The 25521-nt window shown below is 39.5% G+C and overlaps 4 protein-coding genes across 10 annotated transcripts in view; 2 read left to right on the top strand and 2 right to left on the bottom strand.

Annotated features, from left to right (window-relative positions):
- Window positions 1-572, top strand: part of LOC119834904 (helicase domino-like) — a 4908-nt gene extending 4336 nt beyond the window's left edge. Inside the window, exon 5 of the mRNA XM_038359422.1 lies at window positions 558-572. Within this exon, the coding sequence (XP_038215350.1) occupies window positions 558-572 (15 nt within the window). The remainder of the gene's footprint in view (window positions 1-557) is intronic.
- Window positions 573-834: 262 nt separating this feature from the next.
- On the bottom strand, window positions 835-7246 carry LOC119834949 (helicase domino-like). Its single transcript, XM_038359505.1, has 6 exons — window positions 6642-7246; window positions 4543-4754; window positions 3803-4358; window positions 3198-3338; window positions 1231-2525; window positions 835-1159 (listed from the first exon to the last, which is right to left on the bottom strand). Exons 1-6 carry the CDS (start codon window positions 6699-6701, stop codon window positions 835-837), a joined length of 2589 nt encoding a protein of 862 aa, XP_038215433.1. The 5' UTR covers window positions 6702-7246.
- Window positions 7247-9034: 1788 nt separating this feature from the next.
- Window positions 9035-14989, top strand: LOC119834962 (protein-tyrosine sulfotransferase). 7 transcript variants are annotated; one of them, XM_038359529.1, is made up of 6 exons: window positions 9035-9277; window positions 9358-9413; window positions 9942-9978; window positions 11716-12250; window positions 12594-12847; window positions 14725-14989. In XM_038359529.1, the coding sequence occupies exons 4-6, from the start codon at window positions 11729-11731 to the stop codon at window positions 14972-14974; spliced, it is 1026 nt and encodes a 341-aa protein (XP_038215457.1). In that variant the 5' UTR covers window positions 9035-9277; window positions 9358-9413; window positions 9942-9978; window positions 11716-11728; the 3' UTR covers window positions 14975-14989. The 7 variants fall into 7 exon arrangements, with proteins under 7 accessions (XP_038215457.1, XP_038215456.1, XP_038215455.1 ...); XM_038359528.1 differs by lacking the exon at window positions 9942-9978; XM_038359527.1 differs by lacking the exon at window positions 9942-9978 and having other exon boundaries at window positions 9036-9413.
- A 1600-nt stretch (window positions 14990-16589) lies between these two features.
- LOC119834903 lies at window positions 16590-24817 on the bottom strand. Its single transcript, XM_038359421.1, has 6 exons — window positions 24718-24817; window positions 23881-23963; window positions 22740-22826; window positions 18167-18239; window positions 17031-17147; window positions 16590-16927 (listed from the first exon to the last, which is right to left on the bottom strand). The coding sequence occupies exons 1-6, from the start codon at window positions 24815-24817 to the stop codon at window positions 16590-16592; spliced, it is 798 nt and encodes a 265-aa protein (XP_038215349.1).
- Between the last annotated feature and the right edge of the window lie 704 nt (window positions 24818-25521).

Raw genomic sequence — 25521 nt, 5'->3', positions numbered from 1 at the left:
GCACGAGCGCGAGCGCGGGCACGCGGTACTGCAGCGCCGGCAGCTGCAGCGGGGACGACACCGGCCGCGGCTCGAACAGGTCCGGGTGGTTGCACACCTTTCGCAGTTGCATTAGCACGTTGATTACGCTCAACAGATTGCCGGAGGCGAGACTCTCTTTCGTCCTAAGCGAAAGAGTAACATGTATTTACAGACCGCCTTCAATCGACGTTAAAACATTTAAATATTTCATGTGAAAAAAAAAATTAAATATATAGTAATGTCCATAACACAAGAGTATAGTAGGCAACTATCTCACAATGGCATCAGCTACCTTCCAGCCTATATAACACTGATATAGCATGCTCCACCATATTAAGCCAGAATCTGTTACTTAAGACAGAAAACCAGCGTGAAATAGTAGCATGCTACAGTGTTTCATATGGCGAGTGGGGGAACCCGAGACCCGTTTCCTTTTCCTCAACCTTCCTTTGTATAGCCTATAAATGGTTTATGATGGTCATATACTTAAAAGACCATTTATATATAGAGTGATAAGTAATAGATTATATTTATAGAGTGATATGATATAGGTTATTTTTATTTATTATATAGGTTACTTTTTATGGAAATTTCCTTAGATCACGCGGGCTGCAGGTAGCAACTACATTAACCCATATTATTAGTGAGAAATTTGAAATAAGGTAAAAATCAAACTTTATTTTATATACATTATCTACTAGTATTTCCTGCCATCCGAAAGCAAATAACGACGTGGACAGCATTTAATATATTGCATAAATTTTAATTTTAAAAAATGTTTTGTCTCTGTATTTAATAAATAATTTGAGGGACTCACTTGGCGCGCGACATGAAGTCGTCGTAGAGGAAGCGCTGGCGCTTGGCGAGGCGGCACATGAGCACGTGCTCGTACTTGCGCGGCATCTGGCGCTCCACGTCGGCCTTGAGGCGGCGCAGCAGGAAGGGGCGCAGCACCTCGTGCAGGCGCCGCACCAGCGCCTCGCTGTAGCGGTGGCTGCCCTCCGCGATGCCGGCCACGGGCGCGAACCACTCGCGGAACTCGCTGTGCGACGCGAACACGTCCGGCATCAGGAAGTGCATCAGCGACCACAGCTCCAGCAGGCTGTTCTGCAGCGGCGTGCCCGTCAGCAGCAGCCGCCTGCGGACACACGCACCGTCACTTTTACACCCTTCACGCTTACGCTCGACGCGCGCGAACGACTGTCTTACCTCTCCGTTTGGAAGTTGAGCAGCATCTGCCACCGCTGGGATTTAAAGTTTTTGATATTCTGCGCCTCGTCGAGAATTAAATATTTCCACCGTTTCCTTCGAAAGCTTTGATGGTCCTGCACTACCAGTTTGTACGAGGTTATGCACACGTGAAACGAATTCGCTTTCGTCCAACCGACGCGTTTCAACTTCCGCTCTTTGATCGTTCCGTAGTAAGTGAGTATCTTGAACGCGGGGCACCACTTTTTAAACTCCATCTCCCAGTTGAGCACGACGGAAGTGGGCGCGATGACGAGGTGCGGCCCCCAGTCGCGGCGCTCGAGCGCCAGGTGCGCCAGCAGCGCGATGGTCTGGATGGTCTTGCCCAGCCCCATCTCGTCCGCCAGGATGCCGTTCAGGCGGCGCGCGTGCATGGTGGCCAACCAGTGCAGCCCCACGTGCTGGTACTCCCGCAGCGAGTGTTTCAGCAGCCGCGGCACCGGCGTGCCCACCGCCGTCTCCGAAAGCGTCGTGCCGGTGGGCTGCAGCGACGCCGCTAGCGAGGCCGCCGCTTCCACGCGTTGCGACCCCTCTTCCTTATCGCCGCTTTCGGCGACGGCTTCGCTTTTGCCATCCGTACAGTCCATCAACGCCTCCAAATGTTCAGAACCCGTCGACTCCTCGTCATCTGAATCCGTATCGTTCTCGTCCTGGTCCTGGTCCTGGTCCTCGTCCTCGTCCACCTCGGTGGCGGTGGAGGAGTCGCTGTCGGGCGGCTCGGCGGCTGGCGTGGCGGGCGCGCGGTAGCGGCGCAGCAGCTCGTCCAGGTCGAGCTCGGCCTCGTCGCGCAGCGCGGCCACCTCCGCGGCGGTCTCGTCGGCGCGCTCGCGGCGCTCCTGCTCCGCGATCGTGTCCTCGTCGTCGGCCGAGTCGCCGTCGGGCCCGTAGTCGGAGGGCGGCGGCGAGTGCGCGGGCACGTAGCCGGGCGGCAGCAGGTCGCCCAGCGCCAGGCGCGACTCGCGGCGCAGCGCGTCCAGCTCGTCGCGGTGGTCGGCCGCGTCGCCCGCCTCGCGCTCGGCGGCCGCGATGGTCTCCTCGTCGTCGTCCGAGTCGCCGCGCGGCTGGAACTCGTCGTCCGAGGGCGGCGTGTCGGGCGCGTCGGCCGCGTCGGGCGCGTCGCCGCCGCCCGCCGAGTGCAGGTTGGCGGCCAGCTGGCGCGAGTACCGCTCCGTGCGGTCTACGATGTAGCTCAGTTGCTCGTCGAGAGCTTCTTTACGGGCTCTTTCCACTCTCTGGACACGTTTCCATTCCACTAGCTGAAACAAGAAATTTTTATGTCATAGAAGAGAGGACGAAACAATTTGATGAGGCCGTGCTACTAATTCATTTGCTTGAGTTTAGCTACATTGATGCACAAGTGTAAAAATCAAACTAAGTGACAGCTTCAGCAACTTTGAACCTTTACAAAAATTTATTAAATTTCAAAATTACAAAGTACATATTTATATGGAAATGTGTGTATCTTTAAATTATAAACTTATAATGTTAAAATAAAACAAACTTTAGTTAAATCATACTGTTTCTAAAAATATACGAAAAAACAGCATAAACAAGAAAACAAACACAAAAAGGAAGAAAACTTGTTTGCTGATTAGCATTAAAAAATACAATAAAATCCCATGAGTACAACAAGTATTTGATAAAAATAAAAAAATGCTTAAGTTGGAGATAAGAGACACATTATATTATTATGTAGAAAATTGAAATAGACTAAATATAATTAAGAATAATCCCTTTCAAAGCAGTATAAAAAATATCGAACTCCACTCCGAGGATTCATTCATAAAAAAAAAGAATATCTCTATATCACTTACAAAATAAACTTGCTAGGACTTTATATTGCACTGTGATAATTTGTTCTATTCTCCCCTAAATATAAAAATATAATTATATCAATATTTTTAAAATAATTACGAAATAAACAATACCTTTTCCACATTGGTCCAAAATGTTCTTATTTCCTTTGCTGCAAATGCTGCAATTTTTTTTAGCTGTAATTCTTGCGCTTTTTCTGCTTTTTGAGCTGCTACGGCTTTGTCTTGGAAATATTTTTGAACTGCTCGAGCACACTGTATGGGCAAAAACAGTTAGTGAGAATAGTATGGAGTTGTGTATTTAGAAATATCCTTTTTACATCTGTCTGTCAACGTGTATGCCGATTATGACATAAGAAAAAAAAAGTGATACTGTAAAGAGGGTTTGAGAAGTTTTCTGTCAAAAACTACTAACTACTATTAAATAATTGGTACTACATATAAAATTATATTAAAAAATTTGTCTTTACCCAAAATTACTGCTGAGACATGACATTCTAAGCATTAAAAAACGGTTTTACGGCTAGGTCGATTTTTGATGCAGATTGTGTATTTAGTTGTGTTTTAAGATTAAATATGTTTAAATTATATAGAATTTTGTTATGGATTATGGCCCAATATCCCTATACCCACATAATACTGACAACACTAAATATTGCGCATAACACACACTTTGAAAAATATAGTTTTTTGTTTTTATTCACGCAAAATAATGTTACCTTTTTTGCCGCCTGTTTTTTCCATTTGCGTTCATGTGCAAAGTCTTGTGCGAGCCACGCCATTTCTTCTAACAGGTAATCCCAATGGGTTTTGGGTCGCGGCGGCTCTAGTACGCGCGGCAGGCGCCGCTCCGTCCACAAGCCCGAGCGCACGAGCTCCGCGACGCGCGCCGCCACGTAAGCCTCTTGCTTGGCCTTTTCCACCATCTCGTCGGCGGGCGCGGCGGGCACCGAGGGCGCGAGGGGCGCGAGGGGCGCGAGGGGCACGGAAGGCGCTGGCGCTGGGGGCGGTGCGGTAGGGGGCGCTGCGGGGGCGGGCGGCGCGGGAGGCGTGGCCGCGAGCGGTTCGGGCACCGGCGCCGCAACCGGAGGCGTGGGCGGCGCGGTGGACGCCACGGGAGGCGGCTCCGGCGGCGGCGGGGCGGCTGGCGGCGGTCGCCGGGCTTCCAGGAACGCCACCAGCTGAGGTGCCGGGGGCTTTTTGCGCCATGTCGCATAGTCCATCATATTCCCGCCAGCCTGCAGGAAGTACAGCTCGCTGAGCTGTTCCGTATACCTGTAAACGTATATAACGATATTTTAGGAATGCACACCGCAATGTAATAATTTTTCTATACGTTTTTCAGTTTTATTTGTGTCAATTCCATTTTGTGAACTTAAAAAAAAAAAAAAGAAAAAAGGGGGGCGGCTCCTTTCTCAGAGTGATACATTATTAATAATAAATCGGTCGAATCGCTCACCTATCTCGTAAATTTTTCAGTCGCAGCAACTTGTATTCGAGTATTCGTTTACGGAGTGCGGATACATCATCAGTGAGCACTAGCTTCGGCCGCTTTCTAGGCGGCTCGTCGGTCCGGTCGGCGGCCGGGGCGGCGCCGTTGAGAGCGGAAGCCGCGCCGGCCGCGCCCGCGCCCGCGACGCTTCCGCCCCCACTTCCACTACGCTCCACGCCCTGTAAAAGGTGTTTCATTATGAAAGGCGCGTATTCCAATCAAAACAAAAAATAAATGATACTTCACGTTTTCCAAAAGCACATATTAGTAGATTCCTAATTTCTTTTTACTGCAGTGCATTGTATAATTATAGTTTAAATTTTTAAAAGCAGTGTCAATCTTCGAATATTGCCCAGTTGAGTGGCTTTCAGGTAGTGAGTTAGACCAAACCTCACTGGACCTGGACAAAGTTGCTGTAGCTTTCTTTTAGGAATAGGAGTCATTAAGAGAAGAAAGAGTCATAAGGAGAAGACCATTTAGCATGTCCTTACATCCAATGATACCAATAAAACTACAACAATAAAGTAATTGAAAAAAATAGGTTTATTTAAAACTATTGTAACAGTCTACTAACAGCAAATAAAATTAGAGACAGAAAAGTTTAAATCAGTGACAAAATGACAATTTATCTCCTATAAGACAAAACACTAGAGACACAAGCCTACTACAATATGAGAATAAAAAAAGCACACTTAAATTTTCAATGTAGCAACACACAAAAATATGATATGCTAACCAATGATACATGCTACATGCTTCTGAAGACACTTCTCTAATTTAGCAAGAATTAAGAGAGCAAAGACATAAACTCAGACAAATAGTTAATGTCTTTCATCAATCCAAAAAACATTACCTATCAATGTAATATAATTATTTTGCACACCATACAAGAATGAAAGGCTTCACAACAAACTCATACAATTAATATTCAAGTCTTCTTAAGATCACTATTAGACTACAGTCAAAAGTTAAAGGTGTTAAAAGATAACTTACAAATACTTATTAAATAATATTTATATTTTAGGTTATGCAAGTGTTGCATACAAAAATTATTCTGAATAATTATCTGCATCCCATACTAGCAACCACTTAAAAATTTATGATTACATCAGCTCTTGGCAAGAGAAATTCTCACTAAAACCTGTCCAGCCATTCCAGAGGTAAACCAGAACCAACAACAAATACACAGGCTAAAATTGTAAAAAAAAATGTTTTTGATACATGTGCCATGCATGCAAGAATGTGTATTTAGTAAATAGTGGTTCTTTTTATATTACAAAGTGACACTCTATATAGAGCATTGGTATAGGTATGGTATATACATATTCTTCTTTTGAAACAAAGGATGAGAAGGAATAAAGGAATAAGCAAATGAAGAAAGTGCACTTCAGACATTCAACAGGAATAACATGACTCAGATACAAAATTCTTAGAACTAAAACAGTATCCTACTTCCTACTTATCCTACTAATCTTATCCTATTTTATTTTTTTTATGTCACAGTCGGCAATGGAGCTGGTGGGACTCCTGATGGTAAGCGCTACCACCGCCCATAAATATTATAAATGCGAAAGTTTGTAAGGATGTGTGTGTGATTGTTGCTCTTTCATGCAAAAACGACTGAACCAATTGCAATAGAATTTGGTACGTAGACAGCTGAACAACTGGAATAACATATAGGCAACTGTTTATCCCGATATTCCTACGGGATACGGACTTACGCGGGTGAAATCGCGGGGCACAGCTCGTGTTTCATAAAATTATAAGTATCAGTTTAATGTGTCAAGTTATTATTAATTTATTTGTATTTCTACAAACACACATATATTGTAGAAAATACTATAAGTTGAATGTTCTCAAAGAATTCATGTATATTATCATATATAGAAATCACAGATAATCTTCGACTACCTAATAATATTAATGATAAATGAATAAAAACAAGGTACTTAAAATAAAGGCTAGATTGAAATTATACTATCATATCTTAATAATATGCAGGATACTAGCAACAATGCTACTTTATGTTAAAATAAAAAACAAACATTTTCTAAACATCTACATACCATGGATAATACAGCTGAAACTGTCGAAAACACAGGGGCGGTATCATCGCGCCCGTTCATAGTGTGACATCCCGAACAACCACTACAATTATTTTGTTCATTTGATTAGCACCACCATAAAAAAATGTCACTGTATCAATTAACTTCTTTGTACTTCTATATTTATTATTATGCTTGACGAATTTGTTTTGGTTGCCTCATTACAGATATAAATTCAAATAAATTAGATGAATATAGCTACACATTAGTGTTGTCATTATAGTATTTTTTTATTTTATGTTAAATACAGCACATATAAGCCTTGTGAATTACTTTAAAATAGAATCGTCTCACTGATATGCTAGTTTTAACGTTTTGACAGACAAACCCGGTAGCGGCCATATTGAAAATCGAACAAAGCGGCTTCTAACGCGGCCAAGTACTTGCAACTTAATCACAATATAACTTCGATATATCCACACATCACTTTCTTTATATTATAAAATACAAAATTAAACTTCTTGCAGAATAATATTTGACTATTATTTAAGGAAGAAAGTCTTATTTTATTTTATACACCTTAATCGCTTCAGCACACAAACAATATAGCTGTCTCTTTTTGTCACTGTCTAGACTGGCTAGTGTCTACTGTCTGCTGTCATTTTTAATTATAGATAGCATAGAATGAGATTGCGCATAGAATAAGATTTCGCAACAGATAAGCGGATTGTAATTGCTGCGAATTTCAAAGCAGTGGTACCTTACAGTTAAAAACACAGCACAATATATGTATGTTATTTGTATTTACTGTTATAGAACACAGCATAATTGAATTCCATTAATAGATACTTTTTGGACAAATCAAATATAGTATTCATTTCAAATTTCAATATCCGAGTATTCCATAGATTAACAGTAATAGAGAAAGGGAAAGGGATTAATATAGCATTGACGACAGGAAAAAGGAAAGGACTGGGAAGGGTGGGGAAAAGGATACTGACCTTCGGCTCCCCCACTCACCGAACGAAACACAGCAGTATGCTATTTCACGCCATTCTTCTGTGGGAGTGTGGTACTTCCCCGGTGCGAGCTGGCCCAATTCGTGCCGAAGCGTGCTCGACTACCACATACAAGGTCGAGATTAGAGCGATTAATATAAGTGTTTCGCCTATGGTTGTATCGTACAGAATCCTTTTTCTGTGGTATATTATCTTAGCACGGACACATGGGTGAACTCAAGGTTTACCCTGTTAGCCACACGCTTAAAAGGGTCCCTCCTTGATAGGGATCACGAACCTCAGCTTGGGCTATCGCATGAATGGAGGGGGCCAAAAGAACCATACTCGGTCAGGCGCTCAACATAGAGTCCAAGCCACGAAAGGTGTACTGTAAATGTAGAGTAAATGATCACCGCACTAAAACTAGTTTTCCCCTCACAGCTCTCACTCCCGAGCGTATTCCGGGTTAAAAAGATAGATAGATTTCATCCAAATCAGTTTAGTAGCCTGGAAGAAGAGATAGACAGAATTATTTTTACACATCTTATAAATATTATTGAGTAAGGATGTCGATTGATTATTTGTGTTGAGTGTAGATGCTGATTTATTTACATCATTCTATTAGATATAAAGGTTTTTGTCAATTATTTAATAACTATAATTTATTTGATAGCGGTGTTGTGTTAAGTATGAATTTTCTGCACCCATTTATTTAAAACAGAGCTTCGATCAATAATAACAACTAGATATACAATCATAGTTGTTAAACGTCTTAACCGATAGTCTGTCTAATTTTAGATTTGGGTAGACTTGTAGTTGTATTTTAATGACTTGTCCGTCCCGGTACATAAATATGTTATTAAAAGCTAACAAAAAAAGTGAAGTTAAGGGTAAGTCATGATCATTTAAATTAATCATAATTAAATACACCAAATAAAAAAAAATAAGAAATATTTTATAATAACCGTATAAAAATATAGATTACTGTTCCATTCATTCCATGTTCCAGTGGCGAGCCTTGTCTGCAGTTGTTAATTTTAATGTTTCTTTTGAGCTTTGTAAAGACATTGGCAGAATTCGTCCTCAGTGGGATCGGGATATCTCGCTAAAGAGAAAGCAGAAAAAGAAGAAATGACAGCGGTCCGCCCCAGCTTCGCCTATGGTACATATATAGCCTTTCTAAATAAATGTGCTATCTAACACTGAAAAATTTTTCAAATCGGACCAGTACCAGTAGACCCTGTGATTAGTGCGTTCAAACAAATCAACTGTTCAGCTTTTTAATATAAAGTATAGATTTCTTATTATCCATAGTCCTTACCGCTATTCTCTATGGTATTCAAAAAACATTATTTTATACCGACTTCATGGCATATGTTTGGCATATGTCAATTTTTTTGTCTACAAAATTGAAAATAGTATGACGTTTACTCCGTTTGCACTTATTTAGTGTACGAAAACGAAAATAACTGGACATTGATTATTAAGACAAATAAATTCGTGTCTTCTGGTTGTGCTGGGAGAGTTATTCACCTAGTTATTTCAAACGTCGTTTCATGATTTGATTTAAATTACGTAGAAATTGATAATAATATTATTGATTCAATAAAATAGTTTTATGTAAACTTTTCCTTGTGATAAGAAGTTTTAAAAACTGTGGTAATCATTTTTACGGTTTATAGTAATTTTACAGCTTTTATCGACATAAACGGCTTAGCAGTTTTTTTTTTAAATTAAAGGAGATGCGTTGGCAACTAAAGATGTCATTTCTCGAATAGGGATCTAATTGATGTAGGTGAGTAAACCATTAGATCTGAACCAATTAAGATAAAGATTCGATTTAAGCTGCCGGCTGTCGGTATCTCACTATTATTTTGAGATAGATTTAATTATTTTAATGTATCATTTATAACTTATGTGTATAGTTTACAAACACTTTGCATTTAATTGGTTCTTATCATTTCCATCGTAATTTCCGACAAATGCACTATTTGTACTTTATAAATGTGCCTATTATATTATGATCCCTGAATATCTACCATCTGATGAAATGATGAGATCATAATAAGTCGTTGACACATTTTATTACTATTGAAAATACATTTCCTGTAAGTACTTCCCACACCTGCTATATGAAAACGATGCTTGATTGTGATGAATCTCAATTCACTGTGTGGTTGTCATGAACCTTTCTGTTTGCACTTGTTAGATTTGTCAATGTACTTTTAGTAAGTTTTTAGCTTAAACAAGTCCTGCTGTGTTTCATATTGTGTTTATTTTTATTTTGTAACTATTGCAAACACTTGACATAAATTTGTTCCAGGGTCTGTTTAAATCAAACTGCAAGAACTGTATATATCGTAAGTTTAACATAACATTACCAACTGGTTTTAGTTTTAAAAGCAATTATAGGTAGCAGAATTAAGCTTCTCTTTCTTTGGTTCAAATTAATTCCTTTTTGATAAGACCCTTTATTCCATTTCATTACATCATGACATGAAGGCAATAAGGAAAATAAGTAATAAGTTTTGTGAACACACTATATGTAACTGCCACATATATTATTATTATTTTAAAATTTCTTCATAATATGCAAACTTTATAATTAATTTCATTCAATATAGACTTTTTGATTAGATCTCATTTTGTAATGATAGTAGGTACCTGGTACATTACAAATACTCTCAAGGGGACAACAAAGGTTAGAATTACACATTCACACATTTATACTATCAATGAATCAATGCAAATGTGACATGGCTCAGAAATACATGATACCAATGCTACAAAATAGTTGGTGTGAAATAGTAGCCTGCAAATGTAACTGTGTTTTATTTGGTGAGGGGGGTAGCATCTTCAACCTTTCCAGTCCATTACTTAATTACCAATGCATTTCTTTCCTTTTCCTTGTTGATGCTCTATGTCTGCAAATATTTATGGGCAGTGGTGACCTCTAATATCCATCACACGAATCACCAGCTTGTTTGCCGCCTTTAACATTGCAAAACCTATTTCTATTTCTTACTTACAATTTAACAGACTTAGACTTTTTTACTTAACAGAATATTGTAAAGAAATTCAAATTGGACAATTTCTCTGGTTGCCAGATTTTGAGGTTACATATGATTGTCCGTTTCTAATCTCAATATGGCGAAGAGAAAAGTTGTGCTCTGTCAGCTTCATTCACATTATACCTAGATTTATAATCATATTAATATAGCGCCCCCATGTAAAAAGAAGTTGATTGAAAATTGTACGTTTCATTATAACATCACCAGTTGAATTGTTATATCACAGCCCTGACACCTATAACAAATGCTATGAAACTAAGTACTATTAGTAATAGTAATTTTTGAAGCAATCATAAGTTTTTTATCTGCTTGTGATGTATCCAAGTGCTCCTTACCGGATGCTATTCATGTGCATTAACATAGATAATTTTTTGTTATTCTTGCACGTTTGAGTTAATCTTTTGCTGGTAGCAGCTAAAGAAATACATGTAATAAACTCATTTTCTTTAAAAACTTCAACCGACTTCAAATAAGGCGTAGGTATCAATTTAGATGTTTTTTTTTGTGTTGATGAACATATTTTTTTGATTCTTTTTTATTTGAAAGCTGGTGTCACCAAAGTGGTCCCATTCAAATTTGAGCTAATCCTGACAATTTGAAGATGGTTTAGTTTGTTAAAGAAAATCATTTTACATTTACCTCTAAATATACATGATATGAAAAATATTTTTGTTTAATGTATGTATGTATTGGTTATTTTAAATTCTATTATTTTCATTGTGATAATATTAGATTAATTTTGCAGTAAATCAATTTATTTCGTTTATATATCAAACAAATCAATTTGTCTATGCTTTTTTTTCAATACTAAAGTGCATTACATTATTTACTGTCCTTCTTTTCTATTCTCTGGGTGTTTTAAACTTTGTTTTATTGGTATTCTTGAACTGAAATATTGGCAAAATAAGTGTTAATTAGTATGTAGAAAAAAAGTAAAAAAACAATCAATGTATTTGTGTGGTCTGGAATCTGGATAGCGAAGAGGGGCGGTGGGCCGGGTGTGACTAACGGGGCGGTCGGTTGCAGGCAGGCCGGCCGCATGGGTCGCGGCGCGCGGCTGCGGCTGGCGCTAGCGCTGGTGGCGGGCGCGGCGCTGCTGTGGGCGTGGCGCGGGCGCGGCGCGGGCCGCTCGCTCAGCCCGCGCGACCTGGGGCAGCCCGTCGAGGGCCGCGACTTGCCGCTCATCTTCATCGGCGGCGTGCCGCGCTCGGGCACCACGCTCATGCGCGCCATGCTGGACGCGCACCCCGACGTGCGCTGCGGCCAGGAGACGCGCGTCGTGCCGCGCATCCTGCAGATGCGCCAGTACTGGATGAAGTCCCAGAAGGAGAGCATGCGCCTGGAGCAGGCCGGCGTCTCTAAGAACGTCATCGACAACGCCATCGCCGCTTTCTGTCTCGAGGTGATCGTGCGCCACGGTGACTACGCGCCGCGTTTGTGTAACAAGGATCCCCTCATGTTGAAAATGGGGACTTATGCCTTAGAACTGTTTCCCAATGCCAAATTTATTTTTATGGTGCGGGACGGCCGGGCCACTGTGCATTCTATAATAACACGAAAGGTGAGTTTCTCTCATCATTTAATCCCTTCTTTTTTTTGTTTGTATTTTCGTTGCCAAAACAGTATCTCACATAAAAGCCGAATTCGACTACGCTTTTAGTTTTATATGTCTGTAATTTAAAAATTGCATATAATGCTATGAAAAAAAAATTATGCTTGTTATTATATTACTTTTATACCAAAAGTCGGTTATGGCATGCTGCATACGGCTGCTGACGACGGTGTTCTCTTAGGAAGTAATCTATAAAATCATCTAATTAGATTAATGTAATAATCGATAAATGAATGCAACGAACGCGACCGGGCGACCTGGCGTTTAACTCTGGGCCATTGGCAACCGGCAGGTGACCATCACCGGGTTCGACCTGTCGAGCTACCGGCAGTGCCTGAGCAAGTGGAACCGCGCCGTGGAGACCATGTACCAGCAGTGCCGCTCGCTGGGCCGCGCGCGCTGCCTGCTCGTGCGCTACGAGGCGCTGGTGCTGGAGCCGGCGCGCACCATGCGCCAGGTGCTGGCCTTCCTCGACGTGCCCTGGGACGACGCCGTGCTGCACCACGAGCGCTACATCAACCAGCCCGGCGGCGTCGCGCTCTCCAAGTACTACCTGTCTACCTACCTACTTACCCACCCTGCCTCCGTGTCTGTTTTATCTGTCTGTGGTATCGTAGCTCTCAAACGGATAGACCGATTCTGATGCAGCCTTTTTCATTTGAAAGCCAGTTTCCTTGCGGTGGTTAGTATTAGCTATGTGATGAAAATCGGTCAAGATGGCGACCGCCACAAAAAAATCGGATTTAATATTTTACATCTCTGCATCGCAATCAAATCAGAGGACCAGTTTTATTTTATTTCCCTTGTTGAATTTAAGGTGGCCGACAACACAGAAGGAGGGGGGGGGGATTATTTTAATTAAATGTTATAAATATAGATATAGTCCCTCACTAATCGTCTCGTAGGCGTATCGCTTTGTAAGATCTTAGTTGAAGTCATAATCAGTGGGTACAAGTTGCTATTAACGGTTTAGAAAGTGGCGTACTCATTGGATCCATTCATACAATGATACATTGCAAAGAACTACAAAAGTTTGTTGATTCATTTGAACTTTCAATCGAAAATAAATTCACATCGGAGAAAAGTTTACATCGAACTAAAGAGATATGCGGAACACCTAGTAAACATTTTAAAATCACACCAGTTTACGAATTTTTGATAAATTTTTCAGTCTTATCGGATTTAAATTGAATGAAAAAGATGATTATGTAATAAAATATGTATGCTTGCTTTTTTACGCTAAGCTACCTATCGGAATGACGACAACCAACTCTTACGCTGCTATATATACGCTGCTCGTTCGCTCCGTGTGCGAACTCGTGAGACAACGTGTGTCCTCGCTTTAAATGTTTCGCCGAATGACGAGGCGTATGTGTAAATGCACTAATGTAGCTTATAACATCACAATTATGACGGTCAGCGACACCTCAAACGTCAAAAACGTTCAGCGGTTTGGCTTATAAGGCGTGCCAAAGAAATGACTATATATACATATTGCCATATATGCGCAGCGTATGTACATACACTGCGCAATCTTATTCAAAATGAGCATGGATGTGTTTGAAATGGTACTTTACTCAATCCTTCGTTTAACAATACCAACTTAATATGGCGTCAGTGCAAAAAATGGTATCGGCAAATGACAGCGACTTGCGACACAGCCAACCTTTGAAATGACATTCTTGCGAATTGCGACTTTATTGTTAGGCGACATGCGTGTGATATTTTGAAATGAACGTTGAGCGTAGCTGTACAAGTATATAACACAGTACACACTACTTCCCTACGGAACGGTAGGGTAACCGAGGCCGATCGGCGAGTTAATATCTACTCTAATCTAATCTACTCTTGCGTTGGCGCCTATGGTTGTCACTTATTTTAGAATAGGTTTTTAATAACGAAATATAACACTATCAGCCAATACAACCAACACTCAGAATAACACTCAACGTACCAGATACGGAGAAATAGCTTTGTATGATAGTCAAGTACAACTTGACTATGATACAATCATAGAAATGTATAAATCGCGTTTAAAATCCGTTAAAAAGTTTTTCATTTCTAAATATTATTAAAATCGCTGACATTAAATATCGTAAATGGACTTTAAAGAAAAAATCGTTGAAACGTCTTTTATTAATGAATATTAATCACACTAATATTATAAATGTGAAAGTTTGTTTATTTGCATGATTGTCCGTCAATCACGCTGAATGTACTGAACGGATTTTGAAGAAGTTTGGTATACAGACAGGGTCTGACCTGACTCGGGTGATATGATACTTTTTATCCCGATTAATTGCTCACTTGGGATAAAGCAGGAATCTTAATATCCGGGCGGAGACGGGACGAGCGTCTGGTATTTTATAAAAATCAAATACGGATTCGGCGCGCGAACGTCACGGAACGCGTAACATTCGCAGCGTGGAGCGGTCGTCGGACCAGGTGGTGCGGCCCGTGAACCTGGACGCGCTGGACAAGTGGGTGGGCGGGCTGCCGGCCGACGTGCGCGCCGAGATGGCCGAGCTGGCGCCCATGCTGTCGGTGCTGGGCTACGACCCGTGGGCCAACCCGCCGCGCTACGCCGACCTGCTGCGCGCGCCGCACGACCCGCACGAGCCGCACGACCCGCACGCGCCGCTCCCCCCCGCTGAGACGCCCCGCCCGCCCTGACAACAGCTTTAAATATAAACCATTATGAATAGATGCTTTTTATTTATTCCTCTTGTTCCCCCTTGCCTACTTTTGTCTCTAAGCATGTAAACATCAACAAGCAGTAGAAAAGGAGTATGAGTTATGTAGCCGATTTGTCAATGCTTCAGGTAAAAGTTCGGACCTCGACGTCGGATGAGCAGCGGTCTGGGTTATAGGTATTGTTATTCAGCTGATTCGTCACGCTTGTGTTATCTATGTGATAGTTTTCTTTATAATTACTGACAATTATCGTAGTTCTTGCGAATTCATATTTTGTGTGTTCGATATTATAAGGAATTTTACTTTATTCGCTGTCAACTCATTCTTTAGTGTTTGAATTCGTTTAACTTTAAAGAAATATATATTCGCATAAAATTTATTAGGGTCGTCACTGCTTTGAATCTAGTAAACAAGTAACGCTTCTTTATAATATTTTGCTGGTGTTGTTTTGTGCATTTTGAATTTTGGTCTAAATTTCGAAACTTATTAATTTAGAAATTTACACAACGTAGCAAACTTGTTGCTCGAGAGGCCAGCAATCAACTGGCTGATTGTTGACTGACTATGCTCGTGTTGTAACACGAAATGTTGCTAATACCGACCAACAACCCACAGGTTTGTGGATTACTCGAGATACTCGGTATCCCGTTTGGATTGAATTGTCGTTGTGAAGAGTGACTTCTCTATGGATCGCGCTGATAGCGCTATGGATGCCGATTCTTTTAACTATGCGTCTGGTTCATTAGTTCGCTTTGTCCGCTCAAATATCATATCTTGTTAGTGATTAGTCTATTATAGAAGTATTTACAGAACCATTTTAAATTTGGCATATCAAAGAATTAAGGAAGCTTTGGCAGTTGGATTTTATTTTTAGGCAGTTTTAAACTATGCATAATTTTTTTACTCCAAATAGAATTGGTCAAATATTTATTCTTGTTATTGTTAAGTCGATAAAAAACTCGGTTGCAGTCGTAACGAAGTTTTCTTGAAATAGCTGTGTTACGGTTTGGTTACATTTGTAATATTATGAAGTCGTAACAATCAAATTAAACAAGAAAAAAAATTAGATTCGCTTAAGTCGTAAAATAGATGTGTTCGTTATTTTTCATGATATGAAAGTAAATGACATTCTGTTTGATAGTGTTGGATGACTTCCAGATGACACTGATCCATTGATCATGATGATACTTGTTATCGCATTGTGTATTGGAATTATCAAACTGCAATAGGAACGTACTATACTTTTCAATTCTATTTATTTTTCAATTTTTCAATTGCTTACAACCATCAAAGCCAAATTTAATATTGGTGACGTGTCTTTGATGGCAACAGAAACAACATTCTCTAAAATTGAAGTCCACGATCACAAATTATCATTCAGAAAAATTTCCGTTAAATAGTATGTGTTGACCGTTTTCCATCAACAAATGCAAAATAGAAATGCTCTTATTAATTGGGCCGCAATAGTCGTCTAAATCATTTTTGTTCTGAGTGAAATTATTTTAAACTTGGTCTTTTTAATCCCAGCAATCCTATTTCAACGACGAAAATAGAGAAAAGATTTACATATATAGATGATACACGTATATTGAGGCTATACGTTATGTGGGCACGCACATCGAGTCTCCACGTGCACCAGGCGCAGGTTGGCGAGCAGGCGCGCCAGCGGCTCGGCCGCGTCGGCGAGCGCCAGCCACAGCGGGCGCAGCGCGTCGCGCGCCGCCGCCGCCAGCTGCGCCGCCAGCACCAGCGGCGGCCGCGCCAGCGCGTTGTAGCCCAGCGCCAGCGCCGGCTTCAGCGCCTCGTCCGCTAGCGCTTGCACGGCGCCGCACACCGCCGCGCGCGCCGCCGACAGCGCGCACCTGACGGCAGTGGTGTTCTTACTTGTCTTCCTACCGCTTAGCTTACGATATCTCATTCCGAAGGACCGTCCTGTGACAAATTTTAAGCCGATACCTTTCTATTTTCAAAATGACATCGATGGGCAGGACGAATAAGAGGTGTAAGGCAGCTAGTAATTCCGCAAAAACGTCACCGGCAGGCCCGGAGAGCGCGCGGCCCAGCCGCTCCACGTGCGTGACCCGAGCGGCCGAGCGCGACCAAAGCACCTCGCAGCCTCGCTCGAACGGGTACACCTCTAGCCGATCCGGCCCTGCCACATGAGTTATGTTATCTAAAAACGCATATTGCTATTTATTTGTTTACTAGCTGTCCCGGCGAACTTCGCAACGCCGTAGAATATTGTTTTGACATATTTTCCGTATCGTTCTCACCTTTTAAACCTTCCCTAGACCTCCACGGACATTTCAAGATCAAAATAAGTTAAGCCATAACGTTCAGCCATTCTCGAGCTTTAGCGAGACTAACGCACAGCAATTGATTTTTAAATATAAGATGTTTGTAAAATTGATCTAGTTTCCAAATAATAATTTCTGTTTATTATAATAATAATAATTTACGGCGACTCAAAAACGCTCAAAGAATTCTTCTTTTCAACTTAGTTGAATATCTGAATTATTGCGATTAGAGTTATATATTTGAGAAATAATATCTAAAATAAAATATAGTCTATGTTACTCGTGGATAATGTAGCTTTCGAATGGTGAAAGAATTTTTAAAATCGGTCCAGTAGTTGTTGAGCCTATTCATTACAACCAAACAAACAAACAAAGTTTTCCTCTTTATAATATTAGTGTAGATTTATTAGTTATTGTAAGTTTCCCACCTTTTAAACCTTCCCATGACCTGGGGCTGCTGCTGATGTAAAGATAATAAAGCTATTAGCGGCTAAGATAAAATATATAAATATATATTGCTATGAATTTCACACGCACCTAAGCTATAATAATTACATGAAATTTTAAATTATGTGGAATACAAAAAATGATGGTGATGCGCTCTGTACCTTGCACCCAACACTCTCCCGGCGAACAAGAATGGTGCCAATGAAAGAAATGAATGGGGGGGTACCATCGAAGGCCTGTATCGTTTTCGTCACCCTTCCCAGTCCATTTATCCCTTAAAAGCGCGCATCGCCTTTGCTGAGGCCAACTGCAAAATATGTTGGTGGTGATCGCTTACCATCAGGCGATCCGCCGGCTCACTTGCCCGCCTCGCGTAAAAAAGGTGCTGAGTTCGATATACTCAACTCGACCTGAAACTTAGCCTTACCTTCTTCAGACCAATACTCTTCTCTCCCAGAAGCGATGTTGCTCATCCTTCGCCAAAAATTATTTTTAGTCCTCTATAATAAAAATTGTATTTTTATTGATGACATTGTAAACAATAATCTATTGAAAATATTTTTTGTAAAATACAGAAAATTTCTATAAGCATTTACTATTATTTTTTTACGGTCTCCATTTGCAAATCCAACTGAGAAACTAGATATCATTCTCACACGTGTTCTTACTAGTAGTATAATACGAATGTGTGTTTGTTCATTATTTTCTTGTTCGTCTTTTTTTCACGTTGTGGTGGATAATTTTGGTGTGATTTTTGTATCAGGAAAGAGTGACATAGGCTGCTTTTTATCGCAGTAAAGTTGTTAGCTTGCTTTGACCACGGAGGAGAAATCCGCGGACAACAGCTTGTATTAAATATAAATGATAGGTAGGTACATAATTAATGTTGTGTCTAATTGTTTTACTACTCTTGACAACAATTGAATGTTTAAGGGCTCAGTTTTCAATTACTGCGAATATCTTAGAATGGATAAAGCATTTTGGAATTACCTTTGGGTGCAGTCTGTGATCGTTTCGTTCCTGAAATGCCTCGGGAGCCCTGTTCATACCTTTCGCCCCTTCGCTTTCCTTGCTTAAAGTCACATTTTTGTTTTTTTGTGGATCGAGTGCGGGTAAGTTATTCCATCTGAAATCGATTGTTACTTTTGATAGTATAAATGTAAAATCTTTTCGGCTCTTATCTTATACCTTTACATCTGAAGCGGGTAATTTAAGGCGACTAATGAATAGTGTAGGGACACACATGCAAGTACGCTGATCAAAGCTATATATTTGTATATGTAAAGATTCATTTGCGATGGCAATTATACATCATCTAAAAATCTAAAAAAAAATCTTAACCTTGTAAAGCTGTGTTGTTCATAAAACGCTGAAACGTACGTGCGGCGTTCCTTAAGGCAAAAGTCAAAAGTAGTAATAGCAGTTTTTTCAAAATCTTGAGGGGCAGCACTAATGAAACGATAAAATCTATTTTCGAGTATGTCTAGCTTCGAATATATTTTATTATTGGCCAATATGAAAGTAAAATCGTGTAATCGTGGAATTGGATGTCTGACAGGCTTCGTAATTGCGTTGAGCTGACGATAATCTCCGCACTGCCATAATTCGCCATTCTTCTTAGTTCAACAACGTGAAGAGGACTGTCCCAAGCGCTTTTAAAAGACCTACATAATACAGATATCCACTTTAACGCTTCCTTCACCTTTTTATATCAGTCCGGTGTCAACGCTCTAGCTCGAGCATGAATAGTTGGACCGCTCGTCTCTATATAATGCAAAACGTTATCCGATTTAGTTTCTTTAAACGACATTAGTTTAATAATGTTAGGAAACATACATAATAAATTGTAATACGGATAATTTTTTCTTGCATACAACTGAACTACGGAGGCTAAAACATGTAAATCGGTAGTTTGATATATTAATTTCTTTTAATACAAATAAAGTAATAGTTTATCGTAAGTTAAAAAATCTGCTCCCAGTATTGGCTGCTTGACATCTGCCAAAATGATTTCCCAACGGTACGGTCTTCTTAAATTAAGATATAAAACTATAGTTTTTTTTTCTATTAGGTCTAGCAAAACTATAATACAAAAATCAATAGTGTTGGCCTATGATATCTATCATATAATCAGTGCTAGACCTTCTCGAGGTGAACACGGCATGCAATGTATTATATATACCTAATGCTATACACTAATGCAATATCTATTCGAACATTTTAAGCTAAGTACATATTTTTGAAAGGGTACATTTTAAATGAATTTAAGGATGTGCCGAAAATATCTGTATCTTTGTTCTTACTCGTTTCATTGTAAACTTACATCAAGTTACGTATTTAATGCCATAAGTTGCCATTTATGTACCGTTAGCAGCATATAACTCTAGATCGGATCGCTGTAATTTATCATACGGATTTCTAGACACGGGTAAGACTGAAACATTGGCACCGTATCAAATCAAAATATTAGGTTAGAAATTAAATCTGTTACCATGAGACGGCTGCACGGCGTAACGGTACAGACCTCCGCCGCAGTCTGCACCTGCCTAGCTAGTTATCCGGCTGGGCTGCACAGCTGAGGCTGGGGCTTCGCTTCCACGCGCACGACAGGATGCACTTGTGGGCGCCCTGCCGGTACCTGAAGTGGTTGCTGCACAACCGGTCGTGTGCATCGGGACAATGTCGCTTCGATGATGACCTTGAAGATTCGACAACTACGTGTTGGTGTTCGCAGATGTCTCGCTCGTGATCGCGATAATTCCGCAGTAAGAGTAGCCTCGAAGTCTTCGTTGCTGTACCTCCTCTGTCTTACTTCCACCACCACGTGTGGCCTCCGCGACGCTATCTGCGATCACTGCTAGCCTATTAAGGTCTTTTGTTTTTGTGACCACTAGTACAGCTTTAATTGTAGCTGGCAGATAATCTTGCCACAAAACTCACAGTGTGTCGTATTTTATTTTTACCTTGCGAGACTCAGACGCATCCAATGAGCTGAGAGGGTTTTTGGCCTCTCTACTCCATCTCTCCAATTAATTTTTCAATGTGTCGATATTTTGAATCTTCAAATAATGTTAAGACATAGTTTATTTTTATGTTTTTGAAAATTTTCTCTTTACCAAAACGTCTGTAATTTGCACTATTACATCCTTCGGCAACTTGGATATGACGAAGTCAAACGTGTTTTCATCACTCGATTTCTATGGGGCCAAAGTTGCTTCCACATTGTAAAACCATACATGAGGTCGATCCGCCCAAAAAATCTGGTGTCCTTGATGAGAAAGTGACGCCAAAACTTCCGTCGACGGCATCCCAGAAAGGATAGGTGTTGTCATATTTTTAAAATATTGATTTGTAGTATATGTATATATATCTTAATGTTCTTGTCGGGGTCACCAATGTAGCACTAAATAAAAGCTTGATTTTATTAAAACTTTAATCTTTACAAGCGTATGACGTCGGCCACCGTTTAAACGCTACCTAAGTCGAGCACCAGCTACGTATAATTATCATTATTATCCATGTGTACATGTAAATATGATCATGCCTAAGCTGGTGCTTAGGGAAATCATAAAAATATTTTGTTTCCAGTTTCGATTTATTACTTATTTCTTCAGTTAGCCTACTAAAAAGTTATTAGCTCCTTACGAATGACCAACGAAAATTCATAGGTGAGTAATAATTCGTTGTTAAAATTTAAAACGTTTGTATTGTAATAAACTAACCAAATATCGTGTTTCTATATAGATTTATATAGAAAAGAGAAAATTAACTGAATACTAATACATATAAAAAATTAAACAATTACGTTTACTACATTTTGCCCGTCTCTTTCCTGCACAGTATATTTTTTTTATTTATGCATTCCTACAACGGCGAAATTAAAAATAATATGATGTTTGTTACGTACATGAAAAGAATTGAGATATGATAATACTAATACTTTTCTATAAAATTTGGCTTCATTATACAGGACACTTCTTATATACACCGTGTTGACAAAACGAACGCGGAAACGGCTACGGTTGTAATTATAATCTTAATTAAAAATGTTACTGTTGTTGGTGAAGGGCGGCGAATGCCGGACAGGCTAAGAGCACAGCGGTCGGCATCGCCTCGTCGCATCTCGCCATCTTGCAAATTAGAATATGTTTTAGTCGTGTACCTTTGTGTTTTCAAGTGTTAATTACTTATTCTTTTCATATGTCTCTCGGTACATTGTTTCCATCGATATAAATAAGAAAAAGACTCAACATGATCCTGGCCTGCTATTGATCTTGTGGGAGATACATATAGCACGATCCTTGAATAGCTGAAACTGTCACTGATTATCGAGTGTAGGTAGCTGTAGGTAGGTATTCTTTGATCGCGCAATTGAAATGATTCTATATTCAGAAAATAATGCTTATATGTATACTAACCGACCAAGCAAACACTGTTTTGCCTTATCGTTATCATTTAGGGTTATAAAAAAAAAAGATGTTGGCTGATTCTCAGACCTACCCGATATGCACACATAATTTCATTTGGATCGGTCTACTCGGTTAGGTTTCGGAGGAGTAAGGTAACTAACATTGTGACACGAGAATCCGCATACTCGCGATGGACACCTAAAGCAGTCAACCGATTTTAATCAAATTTGCACAGCATGTGCAGTTTGATACAACTGAACAGATAGGCTAATTAATATTATTTCAATTACGATAAATGACTACCCGGGCGGAGCCGGGGCGTGCAGCTAGTATAATATACCTGCAAAGAAATCAAGACGGCCCGAAAAAAAAATTCGAAAAAAGGATGAGGTTTTCAAATCGACGGGATTTATTGTGTTTGTTACCTTTTGTTTTTTCTGTTTTTTTACTCGGTGAACCGATTTTTATGATTCTTCTTTTATTTGTGAACGCTGGCGCTTCCCATGTGGTCCCATTTCAATTTGGTCTAGTTCTGATAATTTGCAGGAGGTTTGGTTTTTTGTTAACAAAATTGATTACTGAACTACTTACTTGAACCGGGAGATTGAGTTCTGGCGGAGTGGGACTCGATGCGAGGGGCAAGCGACGAGATCCGTGTTTTTGCTTCTGAACCACCACCTTTACGTTATTAATAAATTAGTAATGATCAAAGCGATACTTGAGACTGGCCTTTACAGAAAAAGGAAGAGGTTATCAGTTCAACTGTTTTTTTGGCTTTGTTTGTTACCTTAAACTTTTGACTGGGTGAACTGATTTTGAAGATAGTTTTTATTTGAATGGTTCTGACAATTTGTTTAGTTTTTTGTAATTGATTTATTTCAACATCACTCAAGAGTTATTCAGCAAACCGGCTGAATGATATATGTAATTCAGTTGATTTATGAGGACACCGGATTTCAAAATCGAAAAGTTCATCAGGGGTTCGAGACCAGGCAAGCGTGCAGGAAATAAATTAATTTTGAATTTATCTGCACCACTAATTCCATCACTGCTCGAAACGGTGAAGGAAAACATCGTCATTTTGCTCTAAACAAGTTTTAGCATGGTTTTTTGTGCCTGTATACCTAATATATAAGGTAGAGAAGAAGTAGGTACCTTTTGCTGAAGAAATAACAGCACTACAGCACTGGATACCGAACACAGAGAATAGATGATAATAGCATACAAAGAAGTTAAAACGAGTCGAATCTCGACGATGAAAGATTTTGGCATACCTGTGTTTACACTGATTTTACGAGTTGGTATACCTACCACGACACTGTTTGAAATGTTAAAAACACTTCATATCTATAATCGATTAATATAGAGTATAATCTACCTCGTGGGATTGTAATCTGTCGAAATATTGTGTTTCATAACATACTGCTTACAATTTAACGCATTATTTTTCGGTAGCTTATTATCTATCGAAGTAAAACCATTAATTGACATCCATCATCTCATAGTACAATAGTATTTAGTAGTATTATGTTATCTATTGTACAATTAATGCTCTTGGTATTTTTTCATGTGTGGTCATTTTGGTATTATCACAACGCGTCGTGACCATTCTGGGCCATAATACATAACAACAACACACAATACTGTGACCGCAAGGAATTGTGAAGTATTTTTTCGCTCAATGGGGCTTCTCGTTGTTTGAGCATAAAATATATTCATATTTTTGGAATACTTGTACGTAGGAAGCAGACGAGTCCGTGGCGGGCGGCGAGCTGGTAGCGTCACCAGCCGCCCTGCACCGGCTCGGCTCCACGTCTGTGGAAATATTAAGTTTTAGTTGCAAAATATCCATTTAATTTTACTTAAAAATAGATTAAAAGATTTATAAATACTTTGATTTCGATCAATAGCCACTTATATTTCAATTTCTAACTAATAAGCTCGATCGGATCGGTCGGAAGACAAAGATCGTTTGCTACTTGCGACTTTCATTTGCTATACAAAAAAATGGCATAGCTTAAAACTAACTCGACTGTCAAAATCCTCGAAAACTATAATCCATACAGGATCCACGGACATATTTGGTTTATGTTTCATTTTGGGCTTCATGCAAAACCGTTAAGTAACGTGTTTTATATTACTCAATTTGGCCTCACTTTTATTTCCTTATAAAACAAATATAACCTTTCATTATGTAGCTATAGTTATTTTACAAGGGATGGGATATATTTAACATTTATAACAATAGGTTATTACTTTTAATTGGTAATAATGAAATACTAAAGTGGATGACTTTAAGTTTCTGTATAATACCATCCTTTTATGAATACATTAAGTTTCTAAAAATATCGGTTTTTTGAAGATTCCCATGGCCTACAAGAAAGTGACTATCATCAGTGTGTTGCACTAGTTAACTATGCATTAACCATAACCCAAAACTTATTTGTGCACGTCGTCGTCGTCGTCGATAAACTGCCACGACAAAATATTAAATGGCCTTTGTTGTTTTTAAACGCATATTATATAATTTTAATGTTGATTGAAGAATGAGAATGTATAAAATACTTACCTAATCGTGTATTAGCGATTTCTATTTCTTTGGCCTCAGTTCCTCTGTTGGCAGTAGTGTTGGTAAAATTTGATATCGTTTTCCGAGGAGAAAATGCCATCCTTTTAAATAGGTAGCCAATGCAGTATTACTTGACAACAATAACTTAATGACAATTTGTACCTTGTAAAACTGTGACATATAGGGCATGTCAATTTCTTAATAACTAATTAGTTCTTACTATTTTGTTTTTTTTTGAAGTGAACTTCTTTAGAATCGTTGTGATTTCAAACCTGATGCAACGAAAAAAACTACAGGTAAGAGACACAAATACAAAAATATGTAGATTGAAACCGGCAAAGAATAAGACAGAAATATACATTATAGATGACGTTGTGTTTACGACCTACCGTCATTTTATTTTATATTTTTGTTCATGCGAATTGTGATATGCTTTGTCATTGTGTCGTTTTAGCGATTGAATATTACACACATCTAATACGATCTAAAATTTAAGTTGAAAATTAATATGAATCTGTGTTATTAGAAGAAATGTGTATATTGCTCATTGTTAACATTCAAATTTAAGTAAATAACAGAAAGTTCATATGCATGCTGTTTTATTATTTAAATTGGTTAAAAAAGAAAATGTAGACGAAAGCCATCAGCGATTTAAAAAGAGCGAGTTGTGTTCACGTTGATTGTTGCAAATTCACGCTATGGATATTATTTAGAAGAGTTCACCGATTAAAATTTGTATTTTATTCAAAACTAGCTGACCCGGCGAACTTCGCAACGCCATTGACCTTTTTTGGAAACATTTTG

Source organism: Zerene cesonia, chromosome 20, assembly GCF_012273895.1.
Source record: "Zerene cesonia ecotype Mississippi chromosome 20, Zerene_cesonia_1.1, whole genome shotgun sequence".
Lineage (NCBI taxonomy): Eukaryota > Metazoa > Arthropoda > Insecta > Lepidoptera > Pieridae > Zerene > Zerene cesonia.
This window is presented reverse-complemented; position numbering and strand designations above follow the sequence as displayed.

Excerpts from the sequence above, each read along its gene's own strand:
- LOC119834962 (XM_038359526.1), top strand. Across the intron at positions 12,251-12,593 it reads ATTCTATAATAACACGAAAG|GTGACCATCACCGGGTTCGA; the intron begins GTGAGTTTCTCT and ends GGCAACCGGCAG. Across the intron at positions 12,848-14,724 it reads GGCGGCGTCGCGCTCTCCAA|CGTGGAGCGGTCGTCGGACC; the intron begins GTACTACCTGTC and ends TAACATTCGCAG.
- LOC119834949 (XM_038359505.1), bottom strand. The coding sequence starts at position 6,701 with ATGAACGGGCGCGATGATACCGCCCCTGTGTTTTCGACAGTTTCAGCT. Across the intron at positions 4,755-6,641 it reads TTTCAGCTGTATTATCCATG|GGCGTGGAGCGTAGTGGAAG; the intron begins GTATGTAGATGT and ends CACCTTTTACAG. Across the intron at positions 4,359-4,542 it reads CTGAAAAATTTACGAGATAG|GTATACGGAACAGCTCAGCG; the intron begins GTGAGCGATTCG and ends ATACGTTTACAG.
- LOC119834903 (XM_038359421.1), bottom strand. The coding sequence starts at position 24,817 with ATGGCATTTTCTCCTCGGAAAACGATATCAAATTTTACCAACACTACT. Across the intron at positions 23,964-24,717 it reads AATCGCTAATACACGATTAG|ACGTGGAGCCGAGCCGGTGC; the intron begins GTAAGTATTTTA and ends ATATTTCCACAG. Across the intron at positions 17,148-18,166 it reads AGAGTATTGGTCTGAAGAAG|GGCCGGATCGGCTAGAGGTG; the intron begins GTAAGGCTAAGT and ends CTCATGTGGCAG.